At 30.1% G+C, this 21,634-nt stretch overlaps 4 protein-coding genes across 7 annotated transcripts in view; 2 read left to right on the top strand and 2 right to left on the bottom strand.

Annotated features, from left to right (window-relative positions):
• The first annotated feature begins 1,050 nt into the window (after positions 1–1,050).
• On the top strand, positions 1,051–2,488 carry LOC129916861 (peroxiredoxin-6). Its single transcript, XM_055997052.1, has 6 exons — positions 1,051–1,185; positions 1,383–1,502; positions 1,571–1,746; positions 1,916–2,108; positions 2,180–2,252; positions 2,306–2,488. Exons 2-6 carry the CDS (start codon positions 1,396–1,398, stop codon positions 2,438–2,440), a joined length of 684 nt encoding a protein of 227 aa, XP_055853027.1. The 5' UTR covers positions 1,051–1,185; positions 1,383–1,395; the 3' UTR covers positions 2,441–2,488.
• Positions 2,489–4,388: 1,900 nt separating this feature from the next.
• LOC129916859 (congested-like trachea protein) lies at positions 4,389–15,283 on the top strand. 2 transcript variants are annotated; one of them, XM_055997051.1, is made up of 5 exons: positions 4,389–4,723; positions 4,832–5,009; positions 5,082–5,514; positions 14,710–14,889; positions 14,961–15,283. In XM_055997051.1, the coding sequence occupies exons 2-5, from the start codon at positions 4,899–4,901 to the stop codon at positions 15,140–15,142; spliced, it is 906 nt and encodes a 301-aa protein (XP_055853026.1). In that variant the 5' UTR covers positions 4,389–4,723; positions 4,832–4,898; the 3' UTR covers positions 15,143–15,283. The 2 variants fall into 2 exon arrangements, with proteins under 2 accessions (XP_055853026.1, XP_055853025.1); XM_055997050.1 differs by having other exon boundaries at positions 4,390–4,723; positions 4,800–5,009.
• LOC129916858 (leucine-rich repeat-containing protein 15-like) lies at positions 7,809–10,573 on the bottom strand. Its single transcript, XM_055997049.1, has 3 exons — positions 10,190–10,573; positions 9,723–10,089; positions 7,809–9,659 (listed from the first exon to the last, which is right to left on the bottom strand). The coding sequence occupies exons 1-3, from the start codon at positions 10,226–10,228 to the stop codon at positions 7,936–7,938; spliced, it is 2,130 nt and encodes a 709-aa protein (XP_055853024.1). The 5' UTR covers positions 10,229–10,573; the 3' UTR covers positions 7,809–7,935.
• Positions 15,284–17,551: 2,268 nt separating the features above from the next.
• LOC129916857 (scavenger receptor class B member 1) overlaps positions 17,552–21,634 on the bottom strand; it is a 55,171-nt gene continuing 51,088 nt past the window's right edge. For all 3 annotated transcript variants that reach the window (XM_055997048.1, XM_055997046.1, XM_055997047.1), the window contains exon 11: positions 17,552–18,353. In XM_055997048.1, coding sequence (XP_055853023.1) covers positions 18,204–18,353 — 150 coding nt within the window. In that variant the 3' untranslated portion in view covers positions 17,552–18,203. The remainder of the gene's footprint in view (positions 18,354–21,634) is intronic.

Here is a 21,634-nt window from a genome sequence, read left to right as displayed (position 1 = left end):
TGCATAAAAAGTTAACAACACGAAATATGATGAAAATTTTGTAAAATTATAACATGCAATACCCAAGTCATCCGGTTTGTGTATTAGACAAAGCCTCCGTAAGGTCATTACAAACTATTAGCTTTTGGATTACCTATGAAGGAAAGTCCAAAGCAATTTCGGTAATTGCGCTAAAATGATTTGCATAAGATCTGTCCTTCTTCTTGTCCTATACTAGTCAAAAAAAAATTGGTTCTGTCTTAACCATTTGGCTATTGAAAAGTTTATTTACTTTTAAGGTCCAGTGTTACAAATATTTAATCCGTAGATCAGCAATTTTTATTCTATGAAATCGGTGGTGAAACTGAGGTTAAACACCGGTTCAAAGTTCATATACGTTAAAATAGCCAAATCCAAGCTTGTACCAAAGTTGACCACCGAAATCGGCGAATTAAATTCCTGAACCAAGGCTGATCCACATTTCTACAATTGGCTATAAACCTAGTACATACTTATAGTGAAGTGAACAAGAATATATGTCTCTACTTGGAACATTTTTTGACATTCATCGCATAGAAGCAATTCAAGTTTGATTAACTCATGTACAATCGTTCACAAAAAACAAACAAAAAATACAGACGTTCAGTTTGGAAAGCATTGAAAATGCCTTTTTCTTCAATTTTTAAATTCATTTCTTTGAAGAAATATATAGGAGGAGGAGTTTTACTACGAGAAAGAAATTCCCGTTCATTTTTCACGTGAACAACCTAACCGATCGTGAACTCTCCGATTTCACCGTAAAATTTCTCTTTATTGTCATGTTTTGACAATTTGGCGACCAATGTCAGTTCGGAATATATTACCTTTTTATGTGTACTGTGCTTTGAACTACTTTTTCAGTATAGCAAAAGTAGTTCAAAGTAGTTTTAAGTACTAAGCAGTAGATAAATGTTTCCAAAGGAACGCAGCTATTAAGGGCACATAATATGGAAAATTTCGTTTTGCGTCAGCTGCGTACTAGGCTTTTCGACGACGGCACTGATACAAATTCATTTCATATTCATTTCAAAAATCATTCGTAGTTGTTGGTTTGGTCAGTAGTTCACTCGTCGTCATTTCGTTTTGCCGGTCGTCCAAAAAAGGGAGGCAGTAGAATTTTAGAATTCCCATTCCAAGAAATTGCATTTAATTTCTTTAATTTTTGTTGTAAGTACTATTAAATATAATTAATAATTTTCATTTCATAAATGCCTTTTTTTCCAACTCTCAAATTATATATGCACTCCTTGATTTTTGTGATGAAATCTTTCATTTTTGGTTCTTATCTATTTATTTTTAATTTTTATGCTAAATCACATCTTCTCAAACTGTTTTTTTTTTTTTTTTTTTTTTTTTTTTTAAAGAAAAATTTGAAAAATGTCTTCTGAACAAGGAAAACCTTTAAACCTTGGAGATCAATTTCCAAATTTTCAAGCTGAAACAACAATTGGTAAAATTGATTTTTATCAATGGATGGAAGATTCGTAAGAATGAAATTAAAGAAACAAATTATAAAAGAAAAAAGAAAAAATAATGACTATATAATTTCTAGATGGGCTATCCTTTTTTCCCATCCTTCTGATTATACACCTGTTTGCACAACAGAATTAGGTAAAGTTGCTGGTCTATTACCAGAATTTGCCAAAAGAAACATCAAACCAATTGCATTGTCATGTGATAGTGTTGAATCGCATAATGGTTGGATTGAAGATATTAAAAGTTTTAAAAGTAAGTAAAGAGCTTTTCTTATAATTTTACAATTTAGATAAGTTCAGCTAATAAATTTCTAAGATCAGTCTTTGGGTTCTTTAAACCCTTTAACAAATGACAATGTTTTGTTTAATAGTTGCATATCTGCCAACAAAAACCAAAAAAAAAAAAAATTATTTATTTATAGACATTACTGAATTCGGTTATCCAATAATTGCCGATGATAAGCGTGAGCTAGCAGTTAAACTAAATATGCTTGACAAAGACGAACGTGACAAGGCTGGTATTCCATTGACTTGTAGAGCGGTATTTATTATTGATGCTAGTAAGAAACTACGCTTGACACTTCTTTATCCAGCATCAACTGGAAGAAATTTTAAGTAAGTTTTTTTTTAGTTTCTTTTAAATTCTCTAACAAAAAAAAAAACACTAACAAAAATTCATAATTCAGTGAAATACTTCGAGTGATTGATTCTTTAAAACTAACTGATAATAATAAGGTAGCCACACCAGCTGATTGGGAGGTAAAGTATAGATGTGTTAATTTTTGAATAAACTGTAATAATAATTTTTCTAGCATGGCAAAGAATGTATGGTTTTGCCAACTATTCAGCAAGATGATATTCCTAAACTATTTCCTCAAGGTGTTAAAACAGTTGAGGTACCATCGGGGAAGAAATATTTGAGAATGACTCCACAACCTGGACAGTAATATTGATTTTGTAAAATTTATAAACAAATGGAAATTCAATAAATTTGTTTTTTTTTTTTTAATATTTTTTCAAAAATTTTTGTTTAGTATTTTTGTATGTTTAGTAAAGTTTTCAAACAAAAAAAAAGACAAACATCAATAAGAAAGAAACTAAAAGAACATGTTTTCTAACTGGAAATTTACCAGTTCCATTTTTGTAGTGTGTTTTGCACTGTCGTTCAGTAAACGAGATATTTTGATTGTGAAAAAGCTTTTTGTGGATGCACGTTCTAAGACTACCTTTTATCCTAATTAGTTTAGTCAATAGCTGCGTTCCTTTGGGAATATTTATTTACTGCTTAGTACTTAAAGTTGCTTTGAACTACTTTTTCAATATAGCAAAAGTAGTTCAAAGTAGTTTTAAGTACTAAGCAGTAGATAAAAGTTCCCAAAGGAACGCAGCTAATGAGGAAAATCTGAAGCAGCATTGAAAAGGGGTTTGTAAGTATAAATCTCACCTCTCGCATATCTCGAGAATGACGCCCCACAAAACAAACCAATACGCCAAGTGAAATTTATACTCAGAACAAAGCCTTATTCAATTGGAGGCTTCATCCAAACTTATCTGTGGTCACAACTTTTTTTCATATCCCTTGCATTTGACTCCTCATTGGCTGAACTAAATCATTAATAAGAAAGATATATCCAGTTGTTTTTTCTTTTATTTTCTTTGCTTTTTTTTTTTTCTTTTATTTTCTTTACTTTTCTTTTCTTTTCTTAAAAAAAAAGGTTTTAGTGGGCCAATTCTCCACAGTAAGATTCTTAAATAAGATGAAATTTTTTTTTCAAACTACTGTTGTGGACTTTTGACGTTTCACTTCAATTTAGTTCAGTGCGCTACATTTTTTGTTCATCTTTTCAAATTTTCAAGGATTTTTGTATCAAATCCAATGATCTCTCATGGCAAATGTATATTAAAAATAAAATATAATAAAAAACCGCGTGTGCAAATAGGTTAAAAATCGAGATCTGGGAAATTTTATCTCAGATCAAAAATAAATGATCTCTTTTGGCAAATATGTAGAATATGAGATACCATTATTTCCCTGTATTTTCTGAAAGACATTTTTGGTAATGTGACATTTTTGGTAATCCTTTAACCGATTGCAACGAAAATTTAATTAGCTTTAATTTAAAAACTAAGACAAATTTCAGATAAAAAAAGTCATAATTTTTTTTTTTTGAAAAACTAAAAAAAAATTAAATTAAAAAAAAACGGACTAATGAATTTTCATGAAATTTTGTTTAATAGTATATAGGTAGTAGTAATATATTTTTCAGAGCGGTATACCAAATATTTTTTGTTTTAATACTTCTTATATGTTATATTCAACAAATTATATTTAAAAAAACACGGCTCAAATAAAAATCACAATTTAAAAAAATTCTAAAAATTCTTTGTTACACAAGAAATCAGATGGCATACTTCGTTTGGATATTAAAATCGTTTAAAATAATGAATGTCGTAATAAATTTGAAAATAATTTTAATACTTTTTTTTTTAAATTTCTTATAAAATAAATGATCAAATAAAATCAAAATTGCTGTAAAAAGTTTTACTATTCTAAGCCACATTTACCATTTATGAGCAAGTTCATACGACTTAGTCATGCATTTTATTTTGATAAAAATGCTTGAATTTCTAAACATACTATACGAGCATCAACATGCGACCCAGTCATGCATTTACATATATTTTAAGATAAACAAGTTCAAAAAAAAAAGTTTTGCATTTTATCTTGCCTTGAATTCATTTCTCCATTACACAACCACCAACAAAAAAAAAAAAATCCAAAATTCAAAATAAAAATTCAAATAAATTAAAAAAAAAAAAAAAACATTTTGAGAACCTGTTTTGCAACGAGCAAGCAAATCTTGTCTACGTAGTTGACGTTTTTCCTGTCTTGTCACTTGTGACAGTAGAGACTAGAGTTGTTTCCAAAGTTGCGGCTAGAGAACGCAACTTTAATCCAATACGGCTCTCTATTTTTCTTTCGTTTTCTTTTAAATTTCTTTTTCTAATTTAATTGAAAACAAATTCATTTGAATTAATAACAATTGACAAGGAATGATTGTTGTATAAGCATAATCACAATACGAAGGTTTTGTTCAGCTTTATTTTCCTCTGATAGTGGACTTTGCCCTATTCCGTCTTGCCTGTGTACATTTTGAACGTCATCACATAAAAAATTCCCAATAAAAAATACCTCAACTAGAAAATAAGGTTGATTCGAACTGATAAAGGTAATTCAAATTAATAATTTTATTTAATTCCATACCTTTCTTATCAGTCTTTGTTATATATTTATCTATAATTTAGAAAATAGAATTTATAATAATCGAAGAGCAAAGTTCACAGGGGGTACATTTAAGTGAAATTATTGAAGAGGCTAATCAACGAAAAAAAAAATTCAAAACAATGTCAGAAGCAGCTCCCGAACAAAAAGTCAATCCAATAAAATCGTTTATTAGTGGCGGTTTTGGTGGAATATGCAATGTTCTCTCAGGTCATCCTCTGGATACTATTAAGGTGAGAAACTTTCTTACTCTATCACTCTCTTATATTTTAATCCTTAACCATATACAAACTCTTATAAAAAAGGTCCGTTTACAAACAATGCCAACACCAGCACCAGGCACTGCCCCACTATACAAAGGCACATTTGATTGTGCCAGTAAGACTATTCGCAACGAAGGTGTTCGTGGATTGTTCAAGGGCATACAAGCTCCCCTAACTGGAGTGGCGCCCATATTTGCAGTTTGCTTTGCTGGTTATGGTTTGGGAACAAGATTGCAACAGACTGAAGATAATAAAAAACTTAGCTATGGACAAGTTTTTATTGCTGGTTCATTTTCGGGAATATTCTCAACGGCGATTATGGCACCGGGTGAGAGAATCAAGTGTTTGTTGCAGGTGCAATCGGATGTAAAGGGTGCCAAGAAATACGATGGCATGATAGATTGTGCTAAGAAATTGTACAAAGAAGGTGGCTTGAGGAGTATATTTAAAGGAAGCTGTGCAACTATGTTGCGAGGTAAGTTGTTGTTGTTTAGTTTTTTAAACAGATGACGAATGGAACTTTGTAAAAAACTATACATGACTGACTTAAATTTTATTGATATTTGTTTGAAACCGTCACGTTTGTTTCTAAAGAATTTATAGATTATAGAGCAAATGATTTGAAATTCTCAATTAACAATGTTATTTTCATACAATAAGATTGTATATTAGGTTATTTATTGTTATATTCTTAAGAACTACCGAATTTTGCAAGAATTTGTTTTTTTAAATAATTTTTTTGGTTGGGTCACAAATTAAGTTTAAAAATGTTCGAAAAGTGCATCTGATCTTAAAAAAACCTATGATTCATTTTATGAATTGGTTTGTTTTTAAACTATACAAATGTTTGACTATGAGTGAAGTCATAAAATAATATTTAAATTAACATTTTTGGCAACTTCCGTAGACCCTTACTTACATATGTATATGGGTTTTCGAGTGTACAGTGTCAGAAGGGCTTCCATATTCCCACATGAGAAATTGCAAGAGTTGAACATTCTTAACATTTCTAACTAAAAATTCTTACAATTTTCAATATATTAAGGAGTATTATTAGTTAAGTTAGGATTAGTATTTTGTTAGTTGACCATTATTTTATACTTGCGATTATGTACATGTTTGTATAACATACATACATACGATTGCGATTTGGGTTAAAACCATGGAGGAAGGAAGTTTTGAAGTTTTATACAAAGAAACTCAACTTTCTTTTATGATAAAAAAATTATGCTTAAATGTTCGGTACAACTATCATATTTAGGATATCTCTAAAAGGGATGTAGGGGTCTGGAAAAAGTGTTAATTTGAATGATGCATTGTGATATTAAAGCAGTAGGCCTTAAATAAATCAAATATATGACTTTATTTTGTTGTCCAAGAACCGATTTCTTAAAAATAATCCATTTTTTTTTAAATTTTTTTCTCAAAATCGAAATATTTGAGATAATAATGATCCTATTCTCAATTCACTGTACCAAAAAAAAATTCTTTCCTATCTTTCCATTCCTTCAGTATGCATTTAAAAGACCTTAGTTAAAATAATTATTAAATTATTAATTATTCTATTAAATGATAAGGGTAAAGCAAATAAAATTCCTTTTACAACTTTCGAAAAAATTTGAAAAAAATATGTGCTACTTCTGCCCATTACTAGTAAAGGACTTTGCACATGAGAGCGACCAACGAATGAACGAATGGACGAACAAACGAGATTTAACACATTTCTACGACTCAATTTCAAACAAAAAATGATTCAAATTGTAAGAAACCAATTGATACTAATGTTAGAACACTAAAATTTGCATTTTGTTTACTAAAATAAGAAAAATTTGTAAAAACAATTTGGTAGTTACGAATTGCAGTTTGGTTGCTACGAATTGTCAAACTCTATTCGCGTTCCACATACCATCCACACTACAACGAATAAATTGTTCGCGCGCGACTTAACCTTAAAATCATTCTTGTTTTGGTTTTGGTGGTGAACGGTATCGAATTCAAACTTCATTCGCGACGAATTAAAAACTCTCATGTGAAAGAAATGTCAAAATCAACGAATTTTCGTTCATTCGTTGGTCGTTGGTCGTGCTCATGTGAATAGTGCTTAAGAGATTAAAAAGGTAGAAACTAACAAAGAAAAAAGGTACTTTTAACACTTTTTTGTCTCGATCCGTTTATTTCAACAAAGAAAACAAATTATTAAAATCATCTCACATATGTACCTGAAATTTTAATCGCATGATTTTTCTCAATATTGTGCTATTTCACTGTCCATAGCTATATATATATTTTTTTCTAAATTAAATTTTCACCCAAAATGTGATAAATATGATGGTTAGGTTATGCGGAATTGAAAATGGAATTTAGTTGTTAAAAAAGTCACACATACGCCACAGTCGCCTTCTACCTTTAACCGCAAAAACATAATAAAACTAAATGTTGAAGCAAATTGAATTTAGGCAAGAAAAAATGCCATAAATTTAAAGTCAAATGCTTTTTACACAGTACCTACGTTGAATTATTTTTTGTTTTGCACATTTTCAGTAACCCAAATTCAACTTTGAGCAACATATCTGCATCACAATGATATTCGCTCACCAAAGTTGCAAGAAAACTTAAAAAATAAATTTTTTTTTTTATTAAAACATAGTTTTAGATTACATTCAGTCAAAAATATAACTTTTAACTTAAATAAATGAAGGCATCTAAAAATGAAAACCTCAATTTTAACTCAATTAAAAAAAAAAAAACTTAATATTTCTAGAACTCCATTGTTTTTTTTTTCGTTATTAATTTGAAACAATATATTTCCTTAAAAACCCCTACTTAACACAAAAAATCATATACATCCGCTATTTAGTTAATATTTGTTTGCTTTCTTCAATATTTTTTTTTTCTTCTAAATATAATTAAAATCAAATTGTTCATCAACACTTCCACCAAATATTTTATCATTTTCGACTTCTTGAGATTTATTTTTCCTCAAACCTTCACCAGTTAAATAGTTTAAACTATTTATATGTGCCATTGTCTTTTTGACTTTGTTTGCCTTAGCCTGAGCCCATGGAATGACAATTCTCTCTTTTTGCATTTGCATACGTTTCATTTGTGATTTATCATGATGAGACATTTTATCATCTAAATGCTTGTACTTTGGCATACGTTGATATTGATGATTCCCCCGTTGTACTGATGATGACGAGGATGGTGGTGGTGTATGGTGTTGTTTCTTGATCGTTTTCGTACATTGAATATCTTTTCGAAGAACATAATACACACTTCGTCCATTATAATTCTCACAACGTGGTGACAAAGCCTTTTCATACCTGTAATTATCTATTTTCCGACAGGATAATTGTTTTCCTGTATGAAATTGCTTAATACATCGACTCGACTTGCCAACTCCAAGTGAATTTGTCAACTTTTGCTTCCACAGTGCCATGTCACAGGTACATTTCCATGGATTTTCAGTTAGCCGTACAAGTTTGAGTGATGGATTGTGAAAGAATGTCGACGGGAGATATTTCAAATTATTCTTCTGCAAATAAATCTCTCTTATTTGATTCTGTTCGTCAAACAAACCCGGTGGTATATACGAAAGATTGTTACTTGACAAATCAACAATTTCCAATTTCTTACACCCAAAGAATGCATCCATGGATATTTCTCTGATATTACACGAACTCAAATTCAATTCTCTCAAATGTGCCATATCGGCAAAAGCATCAAATTCCACACTCCGAATCTGTCCTTTCAAGTCGAGAACTTCCAATGACCTCAAATTCTGAAAGACATCATGATCTAAAGCACCAATTGAAACATTTGTAATAGTTAGAATCTTAAGCAAATGCAATGAATCAAATGGAACATTTCCCCAAAGTTCCGCAGCAGTCTCCTTCGAACCCAAATGCATTGTCCTTGTATTATTCATCACACCAAATGAAGCTGGGAATATATATCGAATTGGATTATGTCTAAAATCAACATATTCCAATTTGGGAAATGGTGGAAAACTCAATTCTGATAACTTGGACAAACTATTGTGACTCAAATCGAGAACCTCCAAGTCTAGCAAACCAGCCAATGAACGATAATTAAAATCCAAAATAGAATTGTATGCCAGTGATAAAGTCTTAATGTGCATTGCACCATACAACGCAAAGGCGGGCACTATTTTTATCTCATTATGTTCAAGTGATAAGTGTTGCAATTCCAACAGGCCGTCAAACATTTCCCAGTGCATTTCATCCAATCGACAATGATTGATACGCAGAACTTCCAGATGTTCCCATCCATAGAATGTTGCTAAACGAGATTTTTTAATCTCTTGAATGTAGACATCGTAGGGAACGATGTCGATGTCTTCACCTTCGGGCATTGTTTCCAAAGATATATTATAGGCGATTTGTTCACTGCTAGGTACATAGTCGAAACTTTCTCTAGGATGAACTGGATTCTTGGGTCGTTTGTAGTTTTCACTGCCAAATAGGGCGATGGACTCGAAGTTTGCATGATGTAGGAAGCTCATGGGTTCGTCGATAATGAGACGGAAACTTCTATCACTCGGTCCTCGGATTTCCAAGGTTGTCAGTTGATTAAGTGGTTTGAATACACTTGTAGGTACTGAAAAATCAAGAATTATTGTTGATTTAAATTGAATCACTTCAAGATTTCAGTCGAACTCACCTGTTTTATTCTTTCCTTCGGCGGTGTATAGAAGCACCAGTGCCTGCAAATCAACTGGCAGTTGACTAACAAGTTCACTCACATCGTTTTCAACTTGCAAGATGCAAGTTACTTGCTGAATAAATGGATTATCGTTGAATCCTTCATCGCCATCGAACATTACCTCGTTTTCATTGACCAGCTCTTCTTGGGTTTCTTGAGATGAACCTCTGCTTCCGATCGAACGATCCTGATGTTTGATTTGCATGAAATTTATCCATCGAGATATTTGTAAATCCATAAAGTGGGCATATTGACAGACGCATCCTTTCGGACATTTCATATAAGCTTGTGGAACTGATGGAGGTCCACTCCAGACATTGCCAATCTAGATAAGGGGGGGATTTTGTATGTTGTTGATTTTGAATTGTTTGTTTGTCACGTGGTTTTTGGTGTGAATAGTCACCACTTTTTTTTTATATACTCACTAGACAGACTAAAAGGAGTGTTACAAGTAGACTCTTCATTGTTGGGCAGGAATAAATTAAACCAAGAACAAAAAAAAATATAAAAACGAAAACAAAACAACAATGAAGGGATATTAAATATCAATCGAAACGAGCTGCAGTTTTTAAAAAACCAGCGTCGTCTTCACTAGTCATGAAAGAATGTGACGACGCGTCGATTAGAATTATTTCATAGTAAGAAAAGGATGTTCTTATCAAAACAAGTATAAGCATTTCAACTCAACTCGGAGATTGTTTTTTTAATTTTTTTTTTTTGCTGTTTTGATAAGCTTGTTTTCAAAGAGGTTGAGTTTTTCATCGGAGACGTAGCAGCCAGCCAGTCAGCCAGCATGGCTTGTTTTTCTCCATCATCCTATTGGCTCTTATGGATAAAATTCCAATTAATCTTTAATTACATATCTACAGGGTGTCCCAAAAGTAATGGATCAAACGAAATATGGTGATAGGCCTCCTTAAGGGCTCTCAGATTTTGGTAACTTGTTCATTTCAAATCTTTACGGTTTTCGATTTAATGCAATTCTTGTGAAATTTCGAAAAATCCCTACTTGGCAACAGTATTTTGCTTCCTGCGCCCATTATTGATTTTTGTTTTCTAAAATTCTTTAACAAAAACATTGCCAAATAATAAGGAACAATTAATTAATCAAAATATTTTTTATTCCATACGCCATTTCGCTGCAAATTAACTAACAGTTTCAAGTTTGATAAAAAATCAATTTTTAACTTTTATTTGAGAGCAACACGGCGACAAAAATTTCTACGGTGTGAGAATGGTTTATTATTTTAAAAAGTTGCCCTGCTATTGTAGTTTTCAAAAATGTATAAAAGTTTCCAAAGTTGCAGTTAGATCAGAAAATATTACAATTTGAATTCAACAAAACAGGGTTTTTCACAGCAAAAACACAAACAAAAATAGACGCTTTTGTTCAAAGAAAAATAAACAAATAACAGTTCGAGAAATGTGTTTATTTTTGGTTGTTTTTTGTTCTGAAAAACCCTGTTTTGTTGAATTCAAATTGTAATATTTTCTGATCTAACTGCAACTTTGGAAACTTTTATACATTTTTGAAAACTACAATAGCAGGGCAACTTTTTAAAATAATAAACCATTCTCACACCGTAGAAATTTTTGTCGCCGTGTTGCTCTCAAATAAAAGTTAAAAATTGATTTTTTATCAAACTTGAAACTGTTAGTTAATTTGCAGCGAAATGGCGTATGGAATAAAAAATATTTTGATTAATTAATTGTTCCTTATTATTTGGCAATGTTTTTGTAAAAGAATTTTAGAAAACAAAAATCAATAATGGGCTTCGGAAGCAAAATACTGTTGCCAAGTAGGGATTTTTCGAAATTTCACATGAATTGCATTAAATCGAAAGCCGTAAGGATTTGGGATGAACAAGTTACCAAATTCTGAGAGCCCTTAAGATCCCCTATCAGCATACTTCGTTTGATCCATTACTTATGGGACACCCTGTATATACATTTTGGTATACTTGCATATTTGTAAAGAATTATTACGAAAGTTGATAAATTTTTTTATTTTGTTGTTGTTGTTGTTGGTTGGGAAAGTTTAAAAATATTTTTTTTTTTTTTAATTTAATATTGAGTTCCTGTTAAATGAGGCGTGCCATACACTGCCAATATTATATTTGGTCAATGATTACAGCATACTTTATTACTTATATGCCAGACTTGGGTTTGAAAAGAGTGAATAACATTTCCGCAATTATAATACGTTCATATGTATCACTTTTTTGAGTAGCTTTGCAATTACAATTGTTTTTGTCGTTTTTTTGAATATGTGTTTTGAGTGGAAATTTTTTTTTTGAATTTTTTCTTATTACCGATGTTGGTGTTGCATTGAAGGTTAAGCAAAAAAAAGATACCAAAATTTTGCTCAAGGCGAAAAAATATTTGACAAATAAAATTAGATTTAGTTTTGATTTAGGTGTTGGGCAATTTACTTGCGTTCTTTCTAAGATCCTGTCTTTTTAATTTTGTTTTCTGGGAATCCTGTCTGTGATAAAATAGACATGCCTTCAAAACACTGGGACTGATTTCTAAAACTAGAAGTCCAACCGAAGTTACTAATGCTGTGCCATTTTAAGGTAATGTTGACAATCGCGTTAAAGCTCCCGTTGATACTTGGTATTCGGATTGAGACTAACTTTGATACACGCGTTGATATTCACTTTTAAACGAATATTTAGAGTTACTTTTTGACTATTGATGTGGACCATGTTTTTTTAGAACTGATAGTAGTTACCGTGTTTTTTTTTAGAAACAAAATCTGTTGATTTAAAAGCTTCGAATTCTCTGAACCTTCGATTTAACATGAAAATTTCCAAGGGAAATTTTGGTGCACAGCCAAATTCTCTCAGAACTTTGGTGCTACCACTTTCTTTGTTCAATTCAACTTGGAACGTATTTGACCTCATCCAAATTTCTGTATACAAACAAAGCAAAAATCTTAATTAATTAATTATTTTATATTAAAACTATCAAAAACGAGTAGGTAATTTAATTTTAAAGAATTACGAAATCACGAAAACAGGATCTAAGTTTCAGAAAAAAAAATTATAAAAACTGACTAATTGAGTCGCCCCAGTACAACTTACATTACATAGCATAATAACTCAATTGTATGAGCTAAATAGGCGTAGTACCCGTTCATTTCAACTCAATTAGTATCAGATACTTGGAGATTGTTGTGAATCCGGTACGACAGTATTTTTTTGAGCATACGAAAAATTATTCTCAACAAAATTTAGATCTTCCATGGGCTCACGGTGACAAAAATAGATCAATTAAGGATCAGATTGCAGTTGGCTGTCGTATCGACACCTCATGATAATCCAGGGGCCATGTCTTCTCTTATTGATTTATACAAGTTTTAAAGAAATTTGGTTGATATACGGGAAGAGCCGATATGACTTTTTTGAACAAACTAAAAATTGCAATTGCGTTAAATATTACGTCTGCAAAGTTTAATCAAATTGTTAGAGCCGTTTTAGAGAAATTTGTTATAACTTTAAAATTTTGTATGGGAGGTACACTTTCTAAGCGAGATATACAAAAACAAAACAAAAAAAAAAAAAAACAACTTTCAGAAATCCATAAAAATCATCTCTACCAAATTTGAATAAAAACGGTTCATCCGTTAAGGCTGTGGAAATGTGGACACACAGGCGCACAAAAGGACGGAATTCCGAGGGCGGATCAATAAGAGTAACCTTATTAGATATGGGAATATAATTTAAAAAAGTTTTTCACGTCCGTTTGAACTTTTGGGATACGGATAAGGAAATTTACAATGCAGAGAGACGTGAATAAACTTTGAAGAAAGGAAAACACAAAGCTCGATCCATTGAATTAGTCTGAAACAGTAGACCAAGGTGATAGAGGCCTAATTTTAAGGGTGTTTATGATAGCGCTGGAAAGTCAGCAGTTATTGACTTTTTGCTGAAAAGAGTTGCCTATCTAAACATTTAAAGGAAAAACCTGTACGACGAAATTGCCAGAAAGTTTGGAATAAAAAGGACCTTTGCCTTCAGTAAAGATGTTAATTCATAATAGACATCATGGGTTCTTAAGAAATAGTTATTAAATAAGGCCCAAAATCTGACTCAAAACGCTACTCAATGGCCAAACTTGACTGAGATCGAATATAAATTTATGAGAGCACCTCGACCAAATTATTAAAAATGTGATTTAAAAACTATTCTCAAGGATAAATGGTCTAAAATTAGGGAAGACATGATACAAATTTGTTGTGCTCAATGCCGTTACGCAATGTCCTGTTCAAAAAATCGTAGAACATATCTTTATTGTGATAGTTTTGTCGTGTGATCAAGAGTAGTAACCTTGACGCACAACTTGGAAATATAGTTTTACATAATTACTTCAAGAGCAAAGTCTTGGATAAATCATTTCTAATAGAAATAAATTTCGAGTTTAATACTATAAGCCTATTATAAGGTTTACATAAAATAACTAGACTTAACTATGTTTGAAAGTTGATTTTCCTTAACCTTTGACTTGTCTATTTAACTGCATATCAATGTTACAGTTTAATCCAAGAAAATATAAAGAACAAACATTCCTTCTAAATGCAATTTTAATACCCCATTGGATAAGGGTGAACAAGATTTAATTAAATCACGTAATGTCTATTAATATTTAATATCGGTAGACTGTTTTTTTTTATTTTTAAAGGACAACTTACGAGTATTTAATTTCTTCTCTTATGTAAAAACCCGGTTAGCCGGCTGGTGAAACAGGTTTTAAAAAAAAGGTGAATACAAAGGTTATGTTATTGCAATAAAAAAAAATTGTAACTACCGAATTAGTACGTGATATTTCTGACCTAAGAACTCTTACTTAATAAATATAGACTACAAACCGGGACTTAATAAAAATACACAACAAACAATAAACAGAAGCTACATATTAAAAAATAATAATTCAAATAATGTAGATGTACCTGCTAATGGAATGTATTTCTTGGTCTATGAGTATCTACAAGATATGGCTAGAGAGAAGTCTGGCGGTGAAAATGTTGGTGTTTATTCAGCACTATTTGCCGGTGGTATGGCTGGTATGTCTTATTGGATCTTGGGAATGCCAGCTGATGTGCTTAAAAGTCGATTACAAACAGGTAAATTGAAAATATTTCTTTATTTGTATGAATTTTTATTAATTATTAATTTTTTTTTTATATCTTTATAGCACCTGAAGGAACTTATAAACACGGTATACGTAGTGTCTTTGCTGATTTAATGAAAAAAGATGGTCCATTGGCATTGTATCGTGGTGTTGTTCCGGTTATGATTCGTGCCTTCCCAGCGAATGCTGCCTGCTTCTTTGGCATTGAAGTGTGCAATACATTTATGAAAAAAGTTGGTTTTTAATTTTGTTTCAATTTTATTAAAAAAAAAAGAGGCAAAGACTCGAACAAAAATAGTGTGTTCTTGAAAAAACAACAACAAAAAAAAATATGTTATTTAATAGTTTTCATTTTTGTAAAATAAAAAAAACATCGTTTGTATTTAGTTTTTGAATTCTATAAAGGTTTATTTTTGTTGTTATATTAATAGAATAAATAATTAAAAGTGGCCATCACATGAAATTCTAATATGAAATTAGATCTTTTTTAAAGAATCATTTAAGAAGGAAATAAAAAAAAAGTAAAAACAAAAATTAAAATCGTGAATTTTTTTCAATTCTAGTTCAATCGTTATTCTTATTAGTATTTGTTCGTAGATGCACTTTGTAAACGAAGGGCACTTATAGTCCAGTGAATTTATAATTCGACCCAGCAGTTTGTACCACCCCAACATTTTTTTTGTGTCTTTAAGACAGCCCCTCAGTAAGTCTTTAGCATATTTCGTTTGGGCAATTACTTTTGGGACACCCTGTGTATCAAGTATTTGTAAAAAAAAGTTAAAATACCTATCAAACATCAAATTTAAATTATAAAGAATGCGAAAAAAATGTTTCCCGCTGGTCCGTGCATTGGATAAAAAGTACAGCAACGTATGTTATTCCAATTCACTTCAAACTTGGTATATATCGTTGTTTGGAGGCTCTACAGAGGAATTTTTGGAATTAATTTTTCTTGGACCAAAATAAAGATTCCTGTCATGCATATACCAATTTTGGAAAAGTTTATTTTTCTCGAAAACAGCTCTAACGATTTTGTTAAAAAAGAATAATAAAAACGTCCTGGACGATTTTTGGAGGAAATAGGCAGACAGAGAAAAAATTATAACCCTCATGCAACTTGGAAAAAAAGTTTGCCTTTGAATATAAAATTAATGATCAAAAGAGTCAAAAGAGAGGGTGTTCACGTGAGAGATGGAAGGGTGAAAGTCAACAAAGCAGTTGACACATGTTGTTAATGTAAGTCCGACACTTAACACATTATTTTCGGTTGAATGCAATAGAACTTTGACAAAAAATACTGGTTTGTTTTAGTTACAACGCTTACAAATTTTTTATCCATACCTACTTAAAATTTTAACAAACTGTCACTATGGCGTATGTGCAACATTTTTTTAAAACACATTTTTATTGGTTAAGAAAAATTAATATTTGATAATTATACAAATAAGAAACAAGTTTAGCTTTGTGAACCACAATCTGTCCATTAATATTATGAAGTGGCTCATTCGAAATTTTAAATATGATGTGCTGATCCATGCTGAGGACAAGACCCATGTTGAAAGCAACCCTTATGAAGACATTTAAATATTGCTAATATTCTTCCTCATAAAATTTGTTTTCAAAGGTGGTTGCTGTATTCTCAACAAGTTTAACCCTTTTCATCAATTATGGACATATATTTTACTTACAATTATTAGTAAATGTCTCAATGCTTCATGTATCTTGAATTTTATTTAGCTAGCATTTTTCTTGGAAAAACAATAAGAGAAATATTTATTTTATTTTAATTATATTTTCGTTTATTTTTTTCATTCTTTTGTTTTCAAAATTATAAATTACACCCTAAAATTACAAAATTTAATAAAAAAAAAAAATAAAACATTGTCTTAAAACTAAATATTTAATTCTAACAAAATTATTTAACTTAGTTTCATTTAAGATATGTATCTATTTCTTTTTCTATTCTCTTCTAATTCTTCTTGGCTTATAAAGAAGTCTTTTTGATTTAATTTATAAATTTTCTTTTACTTTTAAATATAAAAATATATAAAATTAAAATTATTTAAAAAAATAAAACCCAACTTCTTACAAAAAAAAAAAAAAAAATTGAAAAATGAAATAAAATACACATACATAATCACAGCGTATTATATTATAAACATAATGATAATAATATTAACAATTTTAAGAATCTCGCAATTTAACAAAATACATTTTTTTGTTAAAGGAAAAAAAAAATCATCTTGTTTGTTTTTTAACCAACACAAACATTTTTTTTTTTAAGAAAGAAACAAAAATTAAATTTATTGCAAATTTTGCCTCATCTAACAGAATTAATATTATTTTTGTTAATAGAAACTTTATAAAATAGAAAATAAAGTGTTAATTATTTTTTTCAAGTGCACATTGTCGGAATTATGAAACTTAAAAACAAAATTATCTAGAAATAGAGAGAGAGAGACGAATGTATTTTTCTCAGTCACCGACATTTTTTTTTTTTTTTTTGTTACAATAAAAGATGGTTTTGGTGAAACCAGCCCTTAAGTAATACTTTTGATTAAATCTAAAAAGTTTGTGCATTTAAGAGAGGAATAAAATAAAACTTAATAAAAACCCAAAAAAATGTATATGCACTCAGCGTTAACTTCATGTTATTTCGTACATTGCCTCACAGAGGTAGATAAAAATATACAATTGCAATTTTTAGCTCTCCCAACATAATTGGAAAATTTATAATGCCAGGATTTCACTCTCGTTTTTATTGTTTCTTCTTTCGAAAGAAAAAGAGTAAAAATGAAATATGTTTGTCTCAATAAATGACATATAATACCATTTAGTGACAGCCACAAATGAAATCCTGATATCAGAGTATTCTTATTTCTTCTATATTTATGCTTAATTTGTTTCAACAGAAGAAAAAGTTTTGATAAATCTAGATAAAGCTTTCAATCGATTCTAAAAAAAAGGGGGCTGGGCATTAGAAATTAATTAAATACGTTTTTTTTTCACCCATTTATATCACAGATCAAAAATAGATAAGGATAAACAAGTTTTGGAAAAGTCACAAAATATGGACAAAGAAACTATTAATTTAAATTAAATTAATTATAAAAAAAGGGAAAATTAAGCATAAATTAATGAAAAAGAAGGGATCGCTAAAACTTATTCTACTAGTCTACTGATTTTGTATTTTTTTTTTTTGTATGTCTTTTTTGTTATATTTTTTGTTTTATGTTTTATCACGATCTTGGTTAATAAGCACTTCTTCAAATTATATGGCTTTTCCAATTAACTTTGATTTATCCTCTATTCTTCTATTCGTAGAGGTGGTAGATCTTCAACAACATCGTCAACATCATCGATTAGTAATGCTGTTTCGCCAATTGGCCATTTTTGTTGATCTTCACTCGTGGCACTAGTTGAAGCAAAATCACTGCTACTTAAGCTTTTGGTTGTCTGTAAATATAAGAAAAAGATAAAAATTAAAGACAAATACAATGAAAATTTAATAAAATAATCTCAATTCCCAATAAAAATAATAAAAACAAATGGCGCCCAACTAGGGACTCGATCCCTCCCCATTTCGTCAATTTTCAACAACATCTTTATTCTTACGCATCTGCCTTACCGACCCTTTTTCATCTTCCTTATCCGAAGCTTTACCCAACGGAAGGTTTAATACACTTCTTTTGTGAATTCCCAATTTAAAAAATGGCGCCCAACGTGGTACTCGAACCCCCTGTTTCGCAAATTTCTAACAACATTCAAAGAAAAAATGTGCCACATACGCCACAGTGACCAATTAAATTTAAACTTTAAAGAATGATACAAAATTGTCTATGAAACCATCGTCATACATTAATATTTGAATGAAAATATATTAATAAACAAAAAACTGAAAAACAAGTCCAAACTCCAATTTTGCTGTGAATCCCAATTTTAAATGATTTACGGGAAACTTTTGGATTCTTCTAAAATTAGATAGATTAATCCAGCTAGTGATAATAATTTGGATAACACATATATAAAATCAATATGTCAAATTTGACACCTGAGGATTTTTGGAATAAATAAAAATAAAACAGACAAAAACAAAAAAAAAAAAACAAAACGGGAAATCAAATAGATAAATTTAATTAATTCAAAAGTAAAAAAAATAAATATTATTGCTGTGTCATGCTTTCATAAGTTTGCTCATAATGTTGCCATGCCATCGCAAGCCATTTAAATGTATTCATATAATTTTAACGATTCAGCTTTAAATCTTGGGCATCATTAGTTTTGCTTTAATATGTGCGCCCCGATTTCGTTCCCAATTTTGATTCTAAAATAAACCATTAGTTTATACCTTTCTAATTTGTTTAGTTCAATTCTTTTTTTTGTTTTTAATTTATGTTTATCCGCATTGATGTATATTATGCAAAAAAAAAAAAAAAAAAATATTTTATGCTGTTGATAAGGAAGTCTTCTTTTGGTAGCACGGTAACGATTCCGTTCTATTTGTGAGAACATTATGTATTTCGGTATACAATATCAGTTCTTAGAATTTTGTATTTAAATTTTGTAACCAAAAAGTCACAAAATGTGTGTCACACTAAGTTATTTCGAAGTTTTAGTTTAATCTTATTAATAACCATGTAAAAACCTATACGGTCATAGCTTGTCATACTTAAAAATTATGAGTTTTGGCCTAAAGTTACTGAGCAGTTACAACAAGGTTGCAATATTACTTTAAAAAAAAAAACTAAAATGATCTATAGATACGGTGACCATCCGTCCCGGTTTACCCGGGACTGTCCCGTATTTCTACAGCTTGTCCCGGGTTCTTATTTAAGAAACCCGGGACGTATAAGTGTCCCGTATTTTGTAATTTGTCCCGTGATTGTCCCGTATTTGCACATTCTCTGATTTTTGTATTCAAATTTTTCTAGTACGCTGCTCAAGCAAAACGAAAAATTTTCTAAGTCTCCAAAGTAAAAAAACGATTAAAAACTCTCCATATATTCTAGCACAGGTAAGAATTTGGTTGCCTAAGTTGCGTACTTTGCAACAAAAAGCAAAATTTTTGTTTACGATTTCGTTGTGCTGGTTTTGTATGAAAATTTTCGTTTTGCCTCTAGACTAGGCTTTAGTTTTTTTTTTAAATGTTCGTCAATTATTTAGTTTCAGCTTCTCTTTGTCAGGTTGGTACACCAGGAAAAATGTTTTCGAATAAAAAACAACATATGGAAGAGTAAAGAACCCAGATAAGTTTCAAAACTTTTAAGGACATGTTAAAAGTTGTGTTTAGGTTCATACAATTTCAAAACCATTTAAATAAAAATGTTAAAAAACAGCTCTCCCGATTTTGATTTAAAAAATATTTTTTTAGATGTTATTAACAGACAATATTAAAAACCCATTTTCTTAATTTCTGATTTCGTGAACGACTTAAATGATTTCAACAAAAACGCTACCATAAAATCGCTTAGGAAATCTTAATATCAAAAAAAGGAAAAATTATGAAAACTCATTAAAAAAAATATTTTAATTTTTTTTGAAAAATGAATATTTTCAAAACGATCCAACGAATTTTTTTATCCGTCCCGGGTTTGGTTTCCAGAAATATGGTCACCGTATCTATAGATGAATTTTGTTCCTAATTTAATTGCAATGTTACGTAAAATCGAAATATTTTTTACTCCATGTTAAAGAAGTTTTAATGAGGTTATTTTTAGGTTATTTTGATACTTTGAATAAGAAAAAGTTTTTATCGTTTGAATTTAAAGTAACGATAGTACCTGCTAAGTGATGTTGAGGTGCTGGTGGTTCATCAATAGCTGCGTTCCTTTGGAAATATTTATCTACTGCTTAGTACTTAAAACTACTTTGAACTACTTTTGCTATACTGAAAAAGTAGTTCATAGCAGCTTTAAGTATTAAGCAGTAGATAAATATTTCCAAAGGAACGCAGCCAATGTGTTGCCACATGGTGAAGTAATTAGTGAGTTAGCCTGTTACTATTTTGTTACGCAAAATTTAAAGGGATTTCAAATGCTTAAGTTATTCAATTGTTAATAAAAATGTAACTTCATATTGACGTAGTTTAAAGAAATTCCTATTAGGTTACTAAGCTTAATTGGCGTTACTCTGAGGTTACTTTGCGTTACTATGAGGTAACTTTGTGATGTTAATGTGACTGTTACTCTGAAGCAGAGAATATAACAAGATTTTGAACTAATAAAGCTTGAAGTTTATAACGGAGCCTTACACATTTACTTATTGAAAATCCAGCACCGTTTAAGTTTATATGGGAGAAGTGTGACGAAAAACAAGAAATCAAAAATTCATTTTAATAAAATTTTCGATGCAGGAAGTTAAAAATTATCTTCTTATTCGCGTGCCTCTACTACTACCTATTCTTATTAATAAATTTATCAGGTGATTCTTAATAAGAAACGGTTTCACCATTAATTTTGTTTTATACGTATAATGTTTTAAGTTTATTACAAATTCTTTTTTATGCTAAGCGACTTGACGACTCGATTAAAGTCTTAATTATATTCATGATTAAAGTACAATTTTGTTTAATTTTATTCAAAAATCAAAACATTTTTTTTTTATGTTTTACAAATTAATGCAAAAAGTGTGTTTTAGAATTAAACGCGTTAGATCTATAAAATTAAAATAAAGAATCACATACACACGCAATAACAAATCAATTTGAGTGAGACAAAAAAAAAAAAAAAATCACTTTT

This window comes from Episyrphus balteatus, chromosome 3, assembly GCF_945859705.1.
Source record: "Episyrphus balteatus chromosome 3, idEpiBalt1.1, whole genome shotgun sequence".
NCBI classification, from domain to species: Eukaryota; Metazoa; Arthropoda; class Insecta; order Diptera; family Syrphidae; genus Episyrphus; species Episyrphus balteatus.
This window is presented reverse-complemented; position numbering and strand designations above follow the sequence as displayed.

Excerpts from the sequence above, each read along its gene's own strand:
- LOC129916859 (XM_055997051.1), top strand. The coding sequence starts at position 4,899 with ATGTCAGAAGCAGCTCCCGAACAAAAAGTCAATCCAATAAAATCGTTT. Across the intron at positions 5,010-5,081 it reads ATCCTCTGGATACTATTAAG|GTCCGTTTACAAACAATGCC; the intron begins GTGAGAAACTTT and ends CTTATAAAAAAG. Across the intron at positions 5,515-14,709 it reads CTGTGCAACTATGTTGCGAG|ATGTACCTGCTAATGGAATG; the intron begins GTAAGTTGTTGT and ends CAAATAATGTAG.
- LOC129916861 (XM_055997052.1), top strand. The coding sequence starts at position 1,396 with ATGTCTTCTGAACAAGGAAAACCTTTAAACCTTGGAGATCAATTTCCA. Across the intron at positions 1,503-1,570 it reads TATCAATGGATGGAAGATTC|ATGGGCTATCCTTTTTTCCC; the intron begins GTAAGAATGAAA and ends TATAATTTCTAG. Across the intron at positions 1,747-1,915 it reads AGATATTAAAAGTTTTAAAA|ACATTACTGAATTCGGTTAT; the intron begins GTAAGTAAAGAG and ends ATTTATTTATAG.
- LOC129916858 (XM_055997049.1), bottom strand. The coding sequence starts at position 10,228 with ATGAAGAGTCTACTTGTAACACTCCTTTTAGTCTGTCTA. Across the intron at positions 10,090-10,189 it reads CACTCCTTTTAGTCTGTCTA|ATTGGCAATGTCTGGAGTGG; the intron begins GTGAGTATATAA and ends CCCCTTATCTAG. Across the intron at positions 9,660-9,722 it reads CGAAGGAAAGAATAAAACAG|TACCTACAAGTGTATTCAAA; the intron begins GTGAGTTCGACT and ends TTGATTTTTCAG.